At 37.2% G+C, this 18,173-nt stretch overlaps 2 protein-coding genes and 1 non-coding gene across 4 annotated transcripts in view; 2 read left to right on the forward strand and 1 right to left on the reverse strand.

The window, feature by feature from the left end:
- The window catches only part of LOC114199377 (E3 SUMO-protein ligase RanBP2), an 85,636-nt gene that overhangs the window by 4,804 nt on the left and 62,659 nt on the right, over positions 1-18,173 (forward strand). The window contains exon 1 of one of the 2 annotated variants that reach the window (XM_028091262.2): positions 11,546-11,623. The exons of the other annotated variant lie outside the window; for it this stretch is intronic. The gene's annotated coding sequence lies outside the window, so the exon portion shown is untranslated. Of the gene's footprint in view, positions 1-11,545; positions 11,624-18,173 lie in introns of those variants that run through there. 2 annotated transcript variants of the gene reach the window in all.
- On the reverse strand, positions 11,222-12,717 carry LOC114199382 (small ribosomal subunit protein uS19-like). The gene is given in 2 exon segments (XM_088026236.1): positions 11,222-11,697; positions 12,699-12,717. Coding segments are annotated over 2 exon segments (495 nt in total).
- Positions 13,759-13,894, forward strand: LOC114199400 (small nucleolar RNA SNORA42/SNORA80 family). Its single transcript, XR_003607283.1, has one exon. It is a non-coding gene; the product is annotated as a small nucleolar RNA SNORA42/SNORA80 family (small nucleolar RNA).

Below are 18,173 nucleotides of genomic sequence, written 5' to 3' on the forward strand. Positions count from 1 at the left end.
AGTGATTATACAGTGCTCATCCTGATAAGTGTATGTCTTTAATCCCCATCACCTATTTCACCCATCCCCGCTTCCACTTCACCTCTGGTAACCATCAGTTTGTTCTCTGTAAGAGTCTGTTTCTTGGTTTGTCTCTCTTTTTTTTTTCCTTTGCTCATTTGTTTTGTTACTTAAATTCCATATGAGTGAAATCAGATGGTATGTCTTTCTTTGACTTATTTCATTTCGAATTATACTCTAGCTCCATCCATGTTGCAAATGGCAAGATTTCATTTTTTTTATGGCTAAGTAATATTCCATTGTGTATATATGTACCACATGTTTATCCATTTAACTCTTGATAGACAACTTGGGCTGCTTCCATAATTTACCTTTTGTAAATAATGCAGCAATAAATAAAGGGATGTGTGTATCCCCTTGAATTAGTGTTTTTGTTTTTAACTTTCTTTTTTTTTAAAGATTTTATTCATTTGAGGGAGAGAGAGCTTGTGTGCACAAATAAGGGGGAGGGGCAGAGGAAAACGGAGAGGGAGAAGCAGAGGGAGCCCGACAGTCCCAAGTGGGGCTTGATCCCAGGACCCCAAGATCACAGCCTGAGCTGAAGGCAGACACTCAGCTGACTGAGCCACCCAGGTGCCCTTGAATTAGTGTTTTTCATTTTTTGAGTAAAAAACCAGTAGTTATGATTATATCATAGCTCTATTTTAACTTTTTGAGGAACCTCTGTGCTGTTTACCATAGTGGGTTCATCAGTTTGCATTCCCCCCAATAGTGCAAGAGGGTTTCTTTTTCTCCAAATCCTTGCCAACAAGGATGGAAATTTTAGCCATTCTGATAGGTATGAGGTGATCTGTCATTGTAGTTTTGAGTTGCATTTCCCTGATAATGAGTGATAGTGAACATCTTTTTATGTGTCTTTGGCCATCTCTGTGTCTTCTTTGGAGAAATGTCTGTACATGTCTTCTGTCCTTTTTTAAATTGTATTTTTTGGGTGTTGTATAAAGTCTTCATGTCATTTGGATATGTCACCTTCTATTCAGTAGGTTGCCTTTTAGTTTTTTGTTTCCTTCATTGCAGAAGCTTTTTAGTTTGATGCAGTCCCAATAGTTTATTTTTGCTTTTATTTCCCTTGTTTCAGGAGACCTGTCTAGAAAAAGGCTGCTATGGTTTTACTTCGTGAGTTCTCTTCTTCGAGAAATGTCAGAGAAATTACTTCGTGAGTTCTCTTCTAGGATTTTTATGTTTTCAGGTTTCACGTTTAGATCCTTAATCCATTTTTTTTTTAAAGATTTTATTTATTTATTTGACAGACAGTGAGAGGGAACACAAGCAGGGGGAGTGGGAGAAGGAGAAGCAGGCCTCCCGCTGAGCAGGGAGCCTGATGCAGGGCTCGATCCCAGGACCCTGGGATCATGACCTGAGCTGAAGGCAGACGCTTAACGACTGAGCCACCCAGGCGCCCCCCTTAATCCATTTTGAATTTATTTTTATGTATGGTGTAAGAAAGTCCAATTTCCTCCTTTTGCATGTAGCCGTTCAGTTTTCCCAGCACCATTTGTTGAAGAGACCGTCTTTCCCATTGCATATTCTTTCCTCCTTCATTGGAGATTAACCATGTAATTGTGTGTTTATTTTTGCGCTTTCTGTTCTGTTCTATTGATCTATGTGTCTTTGTGCCAGTACTAAACTGTTTTTGATTACTACAGCTTTGTAATATAACTTGAAGTCCAGAATTGTGATACCTACAGTTTTTTTTTTTTTCTTTTCCAAGATTGTTTTGGCTATTCAGGATCTTCCTTATATAAATTTTAGGATTGTTTGTTTTAGCTTTGTGAAAGATGCTCTTGGTATTTTGATAGAGATTGCGTTAAATGTGTAGAGATAGCTTTGGGTGGTATTGACATCTTAACAATATTTGTTCTTCTGATTCATGAGCATGGAATATCTTTTCATTTTTTTCTGTCATTTTCAATTTTACTATCAGGGTAATGCTGGCCCGTAGAATGAATTTGAATTTGGAAGTTTTTCTTCCTCTTCTATTTTTTGGAATAGTATGAGAAGAATAGGTATTAACTCTTCTTTAAATGTTTGGTAGAATTTTCTTCTGAAGCCATCTGACCATGGACTTTCACTGGGAGTTTTTGATTACTGATTCAATTTCATTGCTGGTAATCAATCTGTTCATGTTTTCTGTTTCTTCTTGCTTCAGTTTTGGTAGGTTACATGTTTCTAGGAATTTATCCATTTCTTCTAGATTGTCCATTTTGTTGGCTTGCAATTTTTCACAATATTCTGTTACAATTGTTTGTATTTCTGTGGTGGTGGTGGTTTCTCTTTTATTTGTGATGTTTAAGCCCCGCCCCCATATGTTTTTGTTTGTTTGATGAGTTTGGCTAGAGGTTTATCAGTTTTGTTGATCATTTCAAAGAATCACCTCCTGGTTTCATTGATTTGTTGTTAGTTTTTAAAGATTTTATTTATTTGACAGACAGTGAGAGAGGGAACACAAGCAGGGGGAGTGGGAGAGGGAGAAGCAGACTTCCCGCGGAACAGGGAGCCTGATGTGGGGCTCAATCCCAGGACCCTGGGACCATGCCGTAGCCGCCCAGGTGCTCCATATAACGTTTCTCTTCTAATCTTTATTATTTTCTTTTGCTAGTTTTGGGTTTTGTTTATTCTTCTTTTTCTAGGTCTTTTAGATACAAGGTTACATTGTTTGAGGTTTTTCTTGTTTCTTGAGGTACACCTGCACTGCTATAAACTTCTCTTTTTTTTTTTAAGATTTTATTTTTTGAGAGAGAACAGAGAGAGCGTGAGTAGGGAAGAGAGGGAGAAGCAGGCTCCCGGATGAGCAGGGAGCCCAACATGGGGCTGGATCCTAGCACCCTAGGATCATGACCTGAACTGAAGGCAGACGCTGAACCGACTCAGCCACCCAGGAACTCCTAAACTTCTTAGAACCTCTTTTGCTACATCCCAAAGATTTTTGGACTGTTGTGTTTGTTTCCATGTACTTTTTGATTTCTTTTTTGATTTCTTGGTTGACCCATTCATTGTTTTTCAATGTTTATTTCAAAGAATTATCTCCTGGTTTTGATTTCTTGGTAGTACCATGTTATTTAACCTCCATGTATTTGTGGTATTTTCAAATTTTTTCTTGGGGTTGATGTTTAATCTTGTGGTCAGAAAAGATGCATGGTATAACTTTGATCTTTTTGAATTTGATGAGTTTTGTGGCCTAATATATGATCTCTTCTGGACAGTGTTCCATGTACACTTGAAAAGAATGTGTATTGTGCTGTTTTAGGATGGAATGTTCTGAATGTATCTGTTGAATCCATGTGTTCCACTGTGTCATTCAAAGCCACTGTTTCCTTGTTTTTCTGTTTGGATGATTTGTCCATTGATATAAGTGGAGTGTTGTTAAAGTACCTACTGTTATTTTATTACTATTGATTAGTTGCTTTATGTTTGTTATTAACTGTTTTGTGTATTTGAGTGCTCCTATGTTGAGTGCATAAATATTTACAATTGTTATGTCTTCCGGTTGGATTGTACCCTTTACAATGATAAAATGTCCTTTCTTGTCTCTTGTTACAGTCTTTAAAGTCTCTCTTGTCTGATCTCAGTATTGCTACTCCAGCTTTCTTTTGACAGCCATTTGCATGATAAATCTTTCGCCTTTCCCCTCACTTTGAATCTGCAGTGTCATTAGGTCTGAAATGAGTCTCTTGTAGGCAGTATATAGATGGGTCTTTCTTTTTTTAATCCAGTTTGTCACCTTATGTCTTTTGATTGGAGCATTTAGTCCATTTACATTCAAAGTAATTGTTGATATGTATTGCCATTTTGTTACTTGTTTTTGTTCATGTAGTTTCGCTCTTATCCTTGCTGTTTTTCATGATTTGCTGGCTTTAGTGATATACTTGGGTTTCTTTTTATTCTTTGCATATCTGTTACTGGTTTTTGATTTGTGGTTACCATTAGGTTTGTATGTAACATCTGCATTTAGCACTCTGTATGATTTAATGTTTGTTTATGTTTGAACCCATTCTTCTCCCCCCCCTCCATGTTTTAGGTATATGGTGTCATTCATTAACATCCTCTTATTTTGTGAGTCCTTTGACTGTTTTTTACAGATACACTTATTTTTATAAGTATAAAAGTTACTTTTGTGATTCTTCCTTTTCATACTTTTACTTATATTCTTTCCTTTCCACTCAGAGCCCCCTTTAATTAATTAATCTCTCTGTCGAATAAATAAAACCTTAAAAAAATTTCTTGTAGGGCTGGTCTAGTGGTCATGAACTCCTTTAGTTTCCATTTGTCTGAGAAATTCTTTATCTCTTTTTCTATTCTGAATGATAGCCTTGCTGGATAACGTATTTTTGGCTGCAGATTTTTCCCTTTCAGCATTTTGAGTATGTCATGCCACTCTCTTCTGGCCTGCAGAGTTTCTGCTGAAATAAAATCCACTGATAGCTTTATGGAGTTACCCTTGTTCTTTTCCGTTGCTGCTTTAAAATTTCTTTCTTTGTTAGTATTTCTTGCTATTTTAATTACTTTGTGTCTTGGTGTAGATATTCTTAGGTTGATATTTTTCAGGGGATCCCTGTGCCTCCTGGATCTGGGTATCTGTTTCCTTCCCCAGATTAGGGAAGTTCTCAGCTATTAATTCTTCAAACAAATTTTCTGCCTTCTTTTCTCTCTTTTTTTTTTTTTTTCCCCAGGGATCCCTATAACGTGGATGTTACTACGTTTGGTGGAGTAACTGAGTTTCCCAAGTTTATTCTCAGTTTGCATAATTTTTTGTCTCACTTGCTCAGTTTGATTTTCTTCTAGCCTATTTATTTCATTAAGTGTGTGTGTTTTTTTTATTTCATTTATTCTTCATCTCTGGTTTTTTTTTTGTTTTTTATCTCTTTGTTAAGGGTCTCACTGATGTCTTTCCCTCTTTTCTCAAGTCCAGGGAGTATCTGTATGACTGTTACTTTTTTTTTTTAAAGATTTTATTTATTTATTCGAGAGAGAGAGAATGAGAGAGAGAGAGCACGAGAGGGAAGAGGGTCAGAGGGAGAAGCAGACTCCCCGCTGAGCAGGGAGCCAGGTGTGGGACTCGATCCTGGGACTCCAGGATCATGACCTGAGCCGAAGGCAGTCGCTTAACCAACTGAGCCACGCAGGCGCCCTGACTGTTACTTTAAATTTTCTATCACGCGTATTACTTAAATCTGTTTTGCTTAGGTCTTTTCCTGTGGTTTTTGTCCTGCTCTTTCATTTGGGTCATAGTCCTCTGTCTCTTATTTTGTGTCTGTTTGTGTTCGGAAAGTCAGCTACATCTCCCACTCTTGAAGGTAATGTCTTATGAAGAGGAGGATGTAATGCTTTTGCAGTGTCCCGTTTCCCAGGACCTGGCGCTTCAGGGAGTATCGCTTCTGTCTGTGTGTTGGATGTGGTCTGCTATTGTGTTCTGGCTACTTTTTTCTTTAATCCAGTCATCTGCAGAGGTTCTTTTTGCCTGTTGTGGGCAGTGTTTGTTCCCTGCTGGGGTGGGCTTGTTTTAGCAAGGTACCTGCTGGTCTCCTTGTGAAATGAGATCTGCCACTGCTGCTGAACTGGTGAAAACGTGTGGGTCAGAGATGTGGTATGGGCAGGGTTTGCACTGATCTTCTGGGGCAGGTGCCCACAGGGCTGAGACTGAGGGAAGTGTGATAGGGGGAAGGATAGGTCCAGAGAAGCATGGGGTGGCATGGGGAGGGTGGTTGGTGTAAGCAGGTTAAGTAGCAAATGTGATACCAGTCTGTTTCCTGGAGGTGATCATGTGTTTATGCTGGGGTCATTGGAAGGAAATGGCCCCTGCTAGCTCCTTTGTTCCTGGAGGGGACTCCCTGTTAATCCTGCCTCTTGGGGACACACTGTGAGATGAGTAAATAACTCTTCCTCCCGTATGTCGCAGACATTTTTCAAGTTGCTGCTTCTATGTTGTATCTCTGTAGGCTGTTAGTTGTGCTTTGTCTATGCCTTCTGGGCTCTCAGAGCCAGATCTCCCTGATTTTTAAATTGCTTGACTCCTCTTGCATTCAAAGCAAGGGGGATTCATCTCCCCCGTGTGGGCTCCGTGGTGTGATAATCTGTTTCTTGCCCTCCACTGTGCTACTGGCTCCCTCCTAACCGTGGATGGCCACAGTCCGTTTTGCTCCAAGACCAGGTCTCCTCCATCTTTCCTACCTTCTTTCCTGTGGCCTCTTCTCAACCTTTAGTTTTGGAGTTCTGCCAGTGTCTCGATCATTTTCTGGGATATTTACAGTGATGTGCATGTTCCTGTGGGATGAGGCGAGCTTAGGGTCCTCCTACTCTGCCATCTTCCCAGCCTTCATGAACCACTTTTAAGTGTACAGTTCAGTTGTATTAGTTACATTAATAACGTTCAGCTACCACCACTGTCTGTTTTCAGAAACTTTTCATTACCCCATGTAGAAGCTGTAACCATTAAGTAGTAACTCCTCAGGTTTCCCTTTCTCCTAGCCTCTGGTTACTGTTAATCTACTTTCTCTATGAATTTGCCTATTTTTTTTTTTTTTAAGATTTTATTTATCTGACAGACACAGCGAGAGAGGAAACACAAGCAGGGGGGTGTGGGAGAGGGAGAAGTAGGCCTCCCTCAGAGCAGGGAACCCGATGCGTGGCTCGATCCTAGGACCCTGGGATCATGACCCGAGCCAAAGGCAGACGCTTAATGCCTGAGCCACCCAGGCGCCAATTTTTGATATTTCATATAAGCAGGAACATACAATATTGGTCCTTTTGTATCTGGGTTATTTTACTTAGGGTGTTTTAAGGGTTCATCCATGTTGTAGCATGTATCAGAGCCTCAATTTTTTTTTGTTTTGGTTGAATAATAATACATTGTATATATGTCACATTGTTTATTCATCTGTTGAAGGACACTTGGGTTGTTTCTACCTTTTTGCTGTTGTGAGTGATACCGCTGTGGACATGGGTGTAGGGATATCTAACCTTTTTGCTGTTGTGAGTGATACCGCTGTGGACATGGGTGTAGGGATATCTATTTGTGACCTTGTTTTCAATTCTTGTGGGTATATATCCAGTAGTAGAATTGCTGATCATACTCTTTCTAACTTTCGAGGAATCCCAAACTCTTTTACATAGTGGCTGCATCATTTTACATCCCCACCAGCAGTGTAAGGGGGTTCCAGGTTCTCCACATCATTGCCAAAACTTATTTTCTTTATCTTTCTTTTTAAAATGTAGCCATCCAGATCAACATGAAGTGGTCTTTTTTTTTTTTTTAAAGATTTTATTTATTTATTTGACAGAGACACAGAAGAGAGGAAACACAAGCAGGGGGAGTGGGAGAGGGAGAAGCAGGCTTTCTGTGGACCAGGGAGCCTGATGCGGGGCTCGATTCCAGGACGCCGGGACCATGACCCGAGCTGAAGGCAGACGCCCAATGACTGAGTCACCCAGGTGCCCCTGAAGTGGTCTTAAATAGAGAAATGCGTAGTCAAGTTATTTGCTTTGGGCTTTTATTTTATTTGTTTTTAAAAGATTTATTTGAGAGAGAACGCGTGCACACATGCGAAATAGAGTACGTGTGTGCGAGGACAAGCAGGGGCAGAGGGAGAGGGAGAAATAGACTCACCGCTGAGCAGGGAGCCCAATGAGGGCCTCGATCCCAGGACCCTGAGATCATGACCTGGGCCAGAGGCAGACAGACGCTTAACCGTCTGAGCCACCCAAGCACCTGCCTTGGGCTATTATAATAGAATATGTTTTCTTCTTGAGTTGCAGAAATTATATATTGGATATAATTTTCACGTATTTTCTCTCATTCTGTATGTTGCCTTTTTACTTTCTTTAAAATGTAATTTGATGCACAGAAGTTTTTAATTTTGATGAATTTCATTTTACCTGTTTGTTTCTTATGCTTTTTGGTGTCATGTCTTAGAATACATTATTAAATCCAAGGTCATGAAGACTTAATCCCAGGGTTTTCTTCTGAAATTTTTGTGGCTTTTATATTTAAGTTGTTGACACATTTTGAGTTAATTTTTGCAAACGGTTCCAGTTTCGGAGCGCCTGGGTGGCTCAGTCGTTAAGCGTCTGCCTTCAGCTCAGGTCACGATTCCAGGGTCCTGGGATCGAGCCCCATGTCGGGCTCCCTGCTCCGCAGGAAGCCTGCTTCTCCCTCTCTCACTCCCCCTGCTTGTGTTCCCTCTCTCGCTGTGTCTCTCTCTGGCAAATAAATAAAATCTTAAAAAAAAAAAAGTTCCAGTTTCATTCTTTTGCATGTGGAAAATCAGTTGTGCCATCACCATCTATTGAAGAAACTTTTCCCATTGAATGTTCTTTTCCCATTGAATTGCCAGAAATCCATTGGCTATAGATGTATGGGTTTATTTCTGAACTCTCAGTTCTGTTCCTTTGGACTATATGTCTGTCTTTAATGTTAGGATCACTGTTTTGATTGCTTTATCTTTGTAGTAAGTTTTGAAATTGGAAAGTGGTGAGTCCTCCAACTTTGTCAGTTTCAAGAGTGTTAGTCTGTTTGGGGAATCCATGCAGTTCCATATGAATTTTGAGGATTAGCTTTTCCATTTCTGCAGAAAAGGCTGTTGGAATTTTTATTGGGATTGTGTTGAATTTATAGATTGCTTTGGGTAGTGGAGCCTTCTTGACTGTTAGGTCATTCTATCCATCAACACATCTTCTCATTTGTTTAAGACTTTAATTTGTTTCAACAGTGTTTTGTAATTTTCAGTGCACAGTGTTCTCCTTGGTTAAATTTGTCACCCAGGTATTTTACTTTTTTAGATGCTGTTGTAAATGGAATTGCTTTCTTAATTCCTTTTTTGGATTATTCATTTCATTGTTGGTGCATAGAATCACAGCTGACTTTTGTGTGGTGATCTTGTACCCTGGAATGTTACTGAATTAGTTTCTTAGCTCTAGTGGTTTTCTTACGGATTCTTCAGGATTTTCTCTATCTAGGATCGTGTCATCTGTGAAGAGAGATAGTTTTACATCTTCTTTTTGTTTGAAATTTGGAAGCTTATCTCTTTTTCTTCTCTAATTGCTCTGACAAGAACTTCCAATACAATGTTGAGTAGAAGTGTGTAAAAGCTGTTCCTGATCTTAGGGGGAAAGCCTTAAGTCTTTTACCATTGAGTATGATGTTAGCTGTGAGTTTTTCATTTATGGCCTTTATCATATTGAAGTTATACTTAGTTTTCTGAGAGAATTCTTGTATTCTTGTTTTCTGAGAGTTTTTAGGAACAGATGTTGAATATTGTGAAATTTTTCTTTTGGCAGCAGTTGAAATCATTTTTTTCTATTAAAATGTATTCTCGATTTTTTTTTTTAATTGAACCATCTTGCATTCCTGGGATAATTCCCATTTGGTCATATATTGGGTGTATAATACTTTTAATATGCTGTTGGATTCATTTTGATGAGGGCGCTTTGTTGAGAATTAGAGTTAAATTTTTTAAAACTATTTTTTGTTTTTAAGATTTTATTTTGAGAGAGAGAGAAAGAGAGCATGAGTGGGGAGGGGCAGAGGGAGAAGCAGGCTTCACGCAGAGCACAGAACCTGACATAGGGCTCAGTCCAGGACTCCAGGATCATGACCTGAGTGGAAGGCAGATGCTTAACTGAGCCACCCAGGCACCCCTTAAAATTATTTTTTAGAGCAGTTACAGTTTCACAGCAATATTGTGCAGAAGGTACAGATATTCCCCACATACTCCTGCCTGCACACAGTGCTTGGCCTCACCCATTATCAGTATTTCCCACAGAGTGGTATACTTGTTAACAGTTGAACCTGTTTTGACACATCCTTGTCACCCAAAGTCTGTAGTTTACCTTAGGGTTCACTCACGGTGTTGTAAGATCTGTGGGTTTTGATAAATGTATAATGATATGTATCTACCATTATTGTGTCACACAGAGTAGTTTTATTGCACTAAAAATCCTCTGTGCTCTGCTTATTCATCCTTCCCCCTAGTCCCTGGCAACCACTAATCTTTTTAGTATCCTCATGGTTTTGCCTTTTCCAGAAATATCATATGGTTGGAATCATACAGTATGTGCCTTTTCAGATTGGCTTTTTCCATTCAGTAATGTGTACCTAAGTCTCCTCCATGTCTGTTCATGGCTTGATAGCTCATTTGTTTTAAAGTGCTGAATAATAATCTTTTGTTTGCATGTACCACAGTTTATCCATTCACCTACTGAAAAACATTTTGGTTGCTTTGAAGATTTGACTATAAAACATTTGTGTGCAGGATTTTGGGTGGCTTAAGTTCTCAACTCCTCTGAGTAAATACCAAGCACTATTGCTAGATCATATGTTTAGGTTTTTGGGGTGTGTGTGTGTGTTTAGTTTTGTAAGAAACTGCCAAACTGTGTTCCACAGTGTCTGTACCATTTTGCATTTCTACCAGCGATGAATGAGAGTTACTTAGCACCACAGCCTTGCCATCATTTGGTGATTTAAGTGTTGTGGATATTGGCTTTTTGGATACATATGTAATGGTATCTCATTTTAATTTGCAGTAAAACAAATTGATGTGGATCTTTTTATATACTTAATTTCTGTATATAGTTTTTGGTGATGTGTCCAGATCATTGATTCATTTTTAAATCTCGTTTTCTTATTATTAGTGTATTTTGGGTAATAGTCCTTTCTCAAATGTATCTCTTGCAAATATTTTTTCCATTTTGTAGCTTGTCTTCATTCTCTTGACAGTGTCTTTTGCAGAACAAACTTTTTTTCAGAACAAATTTTTAATTTTAATGAATACAGCATATCAGTTCTTTCATGGATTGTGCCTTTGGTGTTGTGTACTAAAAAGTCATCACCAAACCTGAGGTCATTTAGATTTTCTCCCATTATCTTCTAGAAATTTTATAGTTTTATGTTTCCATTTAGTTTTGTGATTCATTTTGAGTTAAATTTTGTAAAGAGTGTGAGATCTGTGTTATTATTTTATTGTGGTTTTGCCTGTGGATGTCAATTGTTCCAACACCCTTTGTTGAAAGACTATTTGCCTCCATTATATTGCCTTTTCTTCTTTGTCAGAAATCAGTTAACTGTATTTATTTGGGTCTATTTCTGAGCTGTCTGTTCTGTCCCATTTTGTTTATATTTTTGCTAATACACATTCTTTTTTTTTTTTTTTCCCAAAAGTCTGTGCCTTTATTGGCTGAACAGGCTACTTAAGAGGGATGAAGTAGAGGAGTGGGTGGCTCCAGTACCAGGCCTGCTGTACTTCACAGCCTTGTAGGTAATGGAGAACTCACCCAGATAGTGGGCAATCATCTTGGGCTTGGTTTCCCCCTGTTCGAAGGTCTTGCCATTGTAGACACCCACCATGCTGTCCACCATCTCAGGCAGGATGATTGTGTCCCACGGGTGCATCTTAACCACATTGGGCTTTTCCATCAGGGGAGCCTCCTCCTTGGCCTTGCACAAGCGCTTCAGCAGTGAGCGTTGTTTCTTCCACAAACCCCGGTTGAGCCTCCACTGCTGCCAGGCGCTGTACAGCTGCATCAACTGCTCCTAGGACACGTCCAGCAGCTGGTTGAGGTCCATGCCACGGTATGTGAACTTGTGGAAGGTGTGCGTCTTCTGCTCCACTTCTGCTACATTATCAGCTCTTTGGAAGGGACCACCTAATACCACATTGTTTTGATTAGTCTAGCTTTATGGTAAGTATTGAAGTCAGGTAGTGTCAGTCCTTCCGATTTTTTTCTTCAATATTGTGCAACTCTGGGTTTTTTGCCTCTCTGTATAAACTTTAGAATCACTTTGTTGATATCCACAAAATAGCTTCTTGGGATTCTGATTGGGATTGCATTGAATCTGTAGATGAAGTTGGGAAAAATTGACATCTTGTTAAGATCAAATCTTCCTGTCCATGAACATGGAATGTCTCCAGTTATTTAGTTCTTTGATTTCATTCATCAGAGTTTTGTAGTTATCCTCTTATTGATCTTATACATATTTTGTTAGATTTATAACTACAGTTGACCCATGAACAACATGGTTTAAACTGCACGTGTCCACTTTTATGTGAATTTTTTTTATAAATACAATATAGAGTTATGTAAATTCTCTTCCTTGCGATTTTTTTCCTTCCTTATGATTTTCTTAATGTTTTCTCTAGTTTTATTGTAAGAATGCAACGTATAATATGTACAGACTGTTAATTGCCTTATGTTTTTGGTAAGGGTTTTAATAGCAAGCTTTTAGTAGTTAAGTTTTTGGGGGAGTCAAAAGTTATATATGGATTTTCAGCTGTGCAGAAGGTTGGCACCCCAACTCCCACATTGTTCAAGGATCACCTGCATTTCGTTTTTGGGGGTGCTAATGTAAGATGGTATTGTGTTTTATATTTCAAATTTCTCTTGTTCGTTGCTGGTATATAGGAAAGTGATTGACTTTTTTGTATTATGCTTGTATCCTTCAAACTTATTATTTCCAGGATTTTTTCATCAGTTTTGGATTTTCTTTGCAAATATAATTTTATTTTTTCCTTTCCAACCTGTGTATCTTTTCTTTTCTTGTGTTTCTGTATTAGTTAGGACTTCCAGTATGATGATGTGAAGGAGTGGTGAGAGGGGACATCCTTGCCTTGTTCCTGATCTCAGCGAGAAAACTTTGAGTTCCTTACCATTAAGTATGATGTTCATTTTTGTAGATATTCTTTATTAAGTTGAGGAATTTGCCTCTGCTCCTGGTGTACTGAGCATTGGTTTTTTTTTTTTTTTTTTTTATTGGAAATGGGTGTGGAGTTTTGTTAGATGTTTTTCTACATGTATTGATGTGATCATGAGATTTTTTTTTCCTGTAGCTTGTTGATGTGATGGATTACATTAATTGATTTTTGTAAGTTGAACCAGCCTTGCATACCTGGGATAAATCCCACTTGGTCGTGGCATATAATTCTTTTTATACATTGTTGGACTTGGTTTGCTAATATTCTTTTGTAGCTGTGGATTGTGAGTGATGTTGGTCTGTAGTTCCTTGTAATGTTTTTCTCTGGTTTTGGTATTAAGGTAATGCTGGTCTCATAAGATGAATTAAGAGTTACTTTCTTTGTTTTTATTTTCTGAAAGATTGTAGAGAATTGATATAATCTTTTTTATTAAATGTTTGGTGGACTTCACCAGTGAACCTGGTGCTTTTTGTTTTGGAAGATTATTATTTATTCAATTTTTTTAATAGATATATGCCTATTTAGGTAATCTATTCCTTGTCTGAGTTTTTTTTTTATTTTAAGATTATATTTATTTATTTGGCAGAGAGAGTGTGCGCAAGAGAGCAGAAGCAGGAGGAGTGGCAGGCAGAGGGAGAAACAGGCTCCCTCCTGATCAAGGAGACCAATGCAAGGCTCGATCTCAGGACTTTGGGATCGTGACCTGAGCTGAAAGCAGTTAACTGACTAAGCCACCCAGGCGTCCCCCTTCTTTTATTTCTGGTATTAGTAATTTGTGTTCTCTTTTTTCTTAAGTTACCTTGATGAGATGTTTATTGATTTTTGTTGATATTTTCAAAAAATCAGCCATTGGTTTTTTGGTTGTATTTCTTAATTGTGTTTCATATTATTTTTTAATTTTTACTTTTTGCCTATTTTGTTTGGTTTTTTAATAGTTTCCTAAGGTGGAGGCTTAGATAATTGATTCTAGATCTTTTCTAATATATGCATTCATTGCTATAAATTTCTCTTTAGTGCATGATAATGGATTGATGGCAGGCCCTTCTCTGTGGGGCTCTCATAGTATACCTGTGCTAGAGGAGCATGCAGCCCCAAACCATTGCCCAGCTTCCTCACTGGGGTGCTGTGAGCACTGAGGGGGCTGTATTATGTTTAAAAAAAGAAAAAGTCTCTGATGTTTTTGCTGTATCCCACAAATTTTGATAAGTATTTTTTTATTCAAAATATTAAAAAATTTCTCTTGAGATATCTTTTTTGAGCCATGTATTATTTAATAGTTTGTTGCTTAATTTCTTAGTATTTGGGGATTATTCAGCTATTTTTCTGTTACTCTACTCATATTGTGGTTTGAGAACATACATTGTAGGTTTTCTATTTTAAATTTGCTCAGGTGTGTTTCATGGCTCATAATGTTTTGGTGAATGATGTGAGCTTGAGAAGAATGTGTATTCTGTTGTTGGATGTGTATTCTATAGATGTCAATTATGTCTAGTTGATAGATGATATTGTTTAGTTCATTTATTGTCCTTACTGATTCTGCCTGCTGGATCTATTTCTGATAGAGGGAAAGTGAAATAGCTCAACTATATGTAAAAGTGGATTCATCTATTTCTCCTTGCAGTTCTGTCAGTTTTTGCCTTATGTATTTTGCTGTGTTTAAGGACATACCATGTTAAGAACTTCTTTGTCTTGTAGGGGAATTGACCTCCTTATCAAAATGTAATGCTTCCTCTTGATCCTGGATAATTTTGCCCTGAAGTCTTCTGCTTAGAATCAATATAGCTACTCTTGCTTTCTTTTGATTAATGTGAGATTGGTGTATCTTTTTCAGACCACTTACTTTTACTTGTTTATGTATTTATTGTATTAGTTTCAGGCATACAACGTAACGATTTGATACTCATATAGTGAAATGGTCACCACAATAAGTGTAGTTAGCATCTGTCAGTGTATATGGTCGCAGAATTTTTTTCTTGTGATGAGAACTTTAAAGATTTACTCTGTTAGTAAATTTCAAATAAGCAATACAGTGTTATTAACTATATTCACCATGCTGTATATTATATCCCCTTTGGCTCATTTATTTTGTAACTGGAAGTTTGTACATTTTGACTCCCTTAACCCATTTTGCCCACCCTGCCAACTCTGGCAACCACCAGTCTTTTCTCTGTACCTATGATCTTGAGTCTTTGTTTTGGTTTTTGAAATTCCACATATATAAGTGAAATCATATTGTATTTGTCATTCTCTGACTTACTTCACTTAGCATAATGCCCTTGAAATCCATTCATCTTATTGCAAATGGCAAGATTTCATTTTTTTATGGTTAGAATATATTCCATTGTATATATGTACCACATTTTCTTTATTCATCTGTCATTGGACACTTAGGTTGTTTTCATGTCTTGGCAATTGTAAGTAATGCTACAGTGAACATGGGGATGCATATATCTTTGTGAGTTAGTGTTTTTTTTTTTTTTCTTCAGCCATTTACCTTTAATCTATATGGGTTTTTATATTTAATTGGGATTTCTTGTAGACAACATATAGTTGAATCTTAGACATTGTCAGAGTGGATTAAAAATTATCTTTCTATTGGTAGACTTAGACCATTGACGTTCTAATTAATATTGATATGGTTGGGTTAAGAGCTATCATATTTATTGCTATTTTCTGTTTGTTGTCCTTGTTCTTTGTTCTTATTTTTTTGTCTTCCTTTCTTAATCTGCGTTTTGTTGTTTTCACTTAGCATTTTTTGTGACTCCAATTTTGCTCCTTTTTTAGCATGTCAGTTAAACTTTTTTTTACTTGTTTGGTAGCTGCCTTAGAGTTTGCAGTATACATATACAACTAATCCAAGTCTACTTTCAAATAACACTACATTATTTCATGGGTAATGTGAGTACCTCATAATAACAAAATAATCTTAAATTTTCCTTTTCTTTTTGTCATTGCCATCATATATTTTACTTTTTTATAAAATACGTGAGCATATATATAAACACAAATTTTATATACATTTTTCCTACATAATGGAAATACATGTTGGTATTGTTTTGAACAGCTGGTATATGTTAGATCAATTAAAAAAAGAAAAATAGAAGTTTTTATTTTATCTTCACTTTTCCTATTTTTTTTAATGTAGATGTGAATTTTTTAGCTGTATCATTTTTTTTCCCTCTAAATAAGTGTTACCAGCATCTTTTGTAAGGCTGATGTACTGGTAACAAATTCCTTCAATTTTGTGTGAGGAAATATTTCTTCCATTTCTTATGAAGAAAAATTTCATGGAGTACTGTACTCTAGGTTGGTTGTTTTTTCTCTCAACTTGAAATATTTCACTCCACTCTTCTTCCTTGCATAGTTTTTGAGAAGTTAAATGTCATTCTTTCTTTTGCTCCTTTCATAGGTGAGGTCTTCTCTAGCTTAAATGTCATTTGTCTTTTATTTTCAGTAGTTTGAATATGATACGCATAGGTTTTATTACTATTATTGGCATTTATTCTGCTTGATGTTCTCTGAGCATGCTGGATTTGAGCTTTCTGGATTTGTGCGTTTTTTTTGTGTAACATTAAGTTGGGGGAATTCCATAGTAATTATTGTTTCAGATATTTCTTCTGTTTTTCATCTTTTTTCTTTCCTGTAGTCTTATTTCATGGATGTTATTCCTTTTGTAGTTCCACAATTTTTGGATATTTTGTTTGTCTTTTTTTTTTTTTTCCTCTTTGCTTTTCAGTTTTGTAGATTTTTTTGGAGAGAGCCTTAAGTTTGGAGATTCTTAGCCATGTTCAGGTTATTAGTAAGTCCATCAAAAGGCTTTTCTTCATTTCTATGCTAATGTTTTTTCTCTAGCATTTCTTTTTGTGCTTACAATTTTTCTCTCTGCTTACATTGCTCATTTGTTCTACTTTATCCATTGGAGTCCTTAGTGTATTAAACATATTTTAATTCTTAGTTTGATAATTCCAGCATCTCTTGCATATCTGAGTCTCATTCTGATGCTTGCTCTATATTTTAATTTTTATTTATTTTTAAAGATTTATTTATTTTAGAGCGCACGTGTGAGCAGGGCGAGGGATAGAGGGAGAGAGAGGGAGGAGAAGCAGACTCCTCACCGAGCGTGGAGTGGGATGCAGGGCTCAATCCCATGACCCTGAGATCATGACCTGAGCCGAAATCAAGAGTTGGACGCTTAACTGACTGAGCCACACAGGTGCTTCTTGCTCTCTCTCTTTAAACTGTTTTTTGCCTTTTAGTAGCCTTGTCATTTTTTTTTCTTACAGATGGGCATGATGTGCTTGGTAGAATTTGAGTAACGTGATGGGGTTTTTATATCAGACTTGTCCACCCTGAGTTTCCAACAATTGTCAGTTACAGTTTAGGTTTTCCTACCCTGGCACTGGCTCCTGTGGAGGTTTCTCCTCTGGTGAGGTTTGATTCTCTGAATTTGTCTCCAGTTTTGAGGGGCAGTTAGTGACCTTAACTTCTCTCATGGATCTAAAATGAGTTGTATTTTTTTTTTTAGTTTGTTCAAATTTTTACTTTTGTTAGGACAGAGTGGCTACTTCTAAGCTCCTTACATGCCAGACTGGAAGCTGGATGTCTAGAGTCAATTTTAGTGTTTTTCTTTTTTTTTTTTATTGTGATATGACTATTTAAATAGCTATTCTTTTATCTAGTTAAGTTTTTTCCTATTAGCTTTTGTGATATAAAAATGAAAATACTGCTTCTAAAGCTCTTTTTGGGTGACTGGTTTTATCTTTGCTCTTCTAAATTGCATTTCTAGATTGGTGTCACTATAAATCTCAGATTTCCAACTTCACCTGGGTCTTCAGTATTCTGCAGTCCATTTGCCTGTCCTTTTCCCCACCTCCCATAAATTGTGGCAAAAAATATGTACAATTTGCCATCTTAACCATTTTTAATTGTGCAGTTCATTAGTGTTAGTGCACATTATCGTGCAATAGAGCTGTGGAATTTTTCCATCTTGCCAAACTGAAGCTCTGCACCCATTGAACAACTGAAACCATTTTTCCCTTCCCCTAGCCACCTCCATTTGACTTTGTTTCTATGAATTTACTACTTTAGATACCTTGTATAAGTGAGTTCATAAAGTTTTTGTTTTTCTGACTGGTTTATTTCACTTAGTATAATGTTGTCAAAGTTCATCCCTGTTGTAGGTTGTCATAGAATTTACTTCCTTTTTAAGGCTGAATAACATTCTGTCGTTTATATTGTATATACTACATTTTATTCATTCATCTTTTGATGGACAAGGGTTGCTTACAACCCTTGGCTGTTGTGCATAGTGCTATTATGAATGTGAGTATGCAGATTTCTTTTCAAGACCTTGCTTTCACTTCTTATGGTTATATACTCAGAAGTTGGATTGCTGGATCATACAGTAGTTTAAATTTTAATTTTGTGACG

Source organism: Eumetopias jubatus, unplaced genomic scaffold (genome assembly GCF_037043125.1).
Source record: "Eumetopias jubatus isolate StellerSeaLion01/CBP00866 unplaced genomic scaffold, mEumJub1_p1.0 scaffold_9, whole genome shotgun sequence".
Lineage (NCBI taxonomy): Eukaryota > Metazoa > Chordata > Mammalia > Carnivora > Otariidae > Eumetopias > Eumetopias jubatus.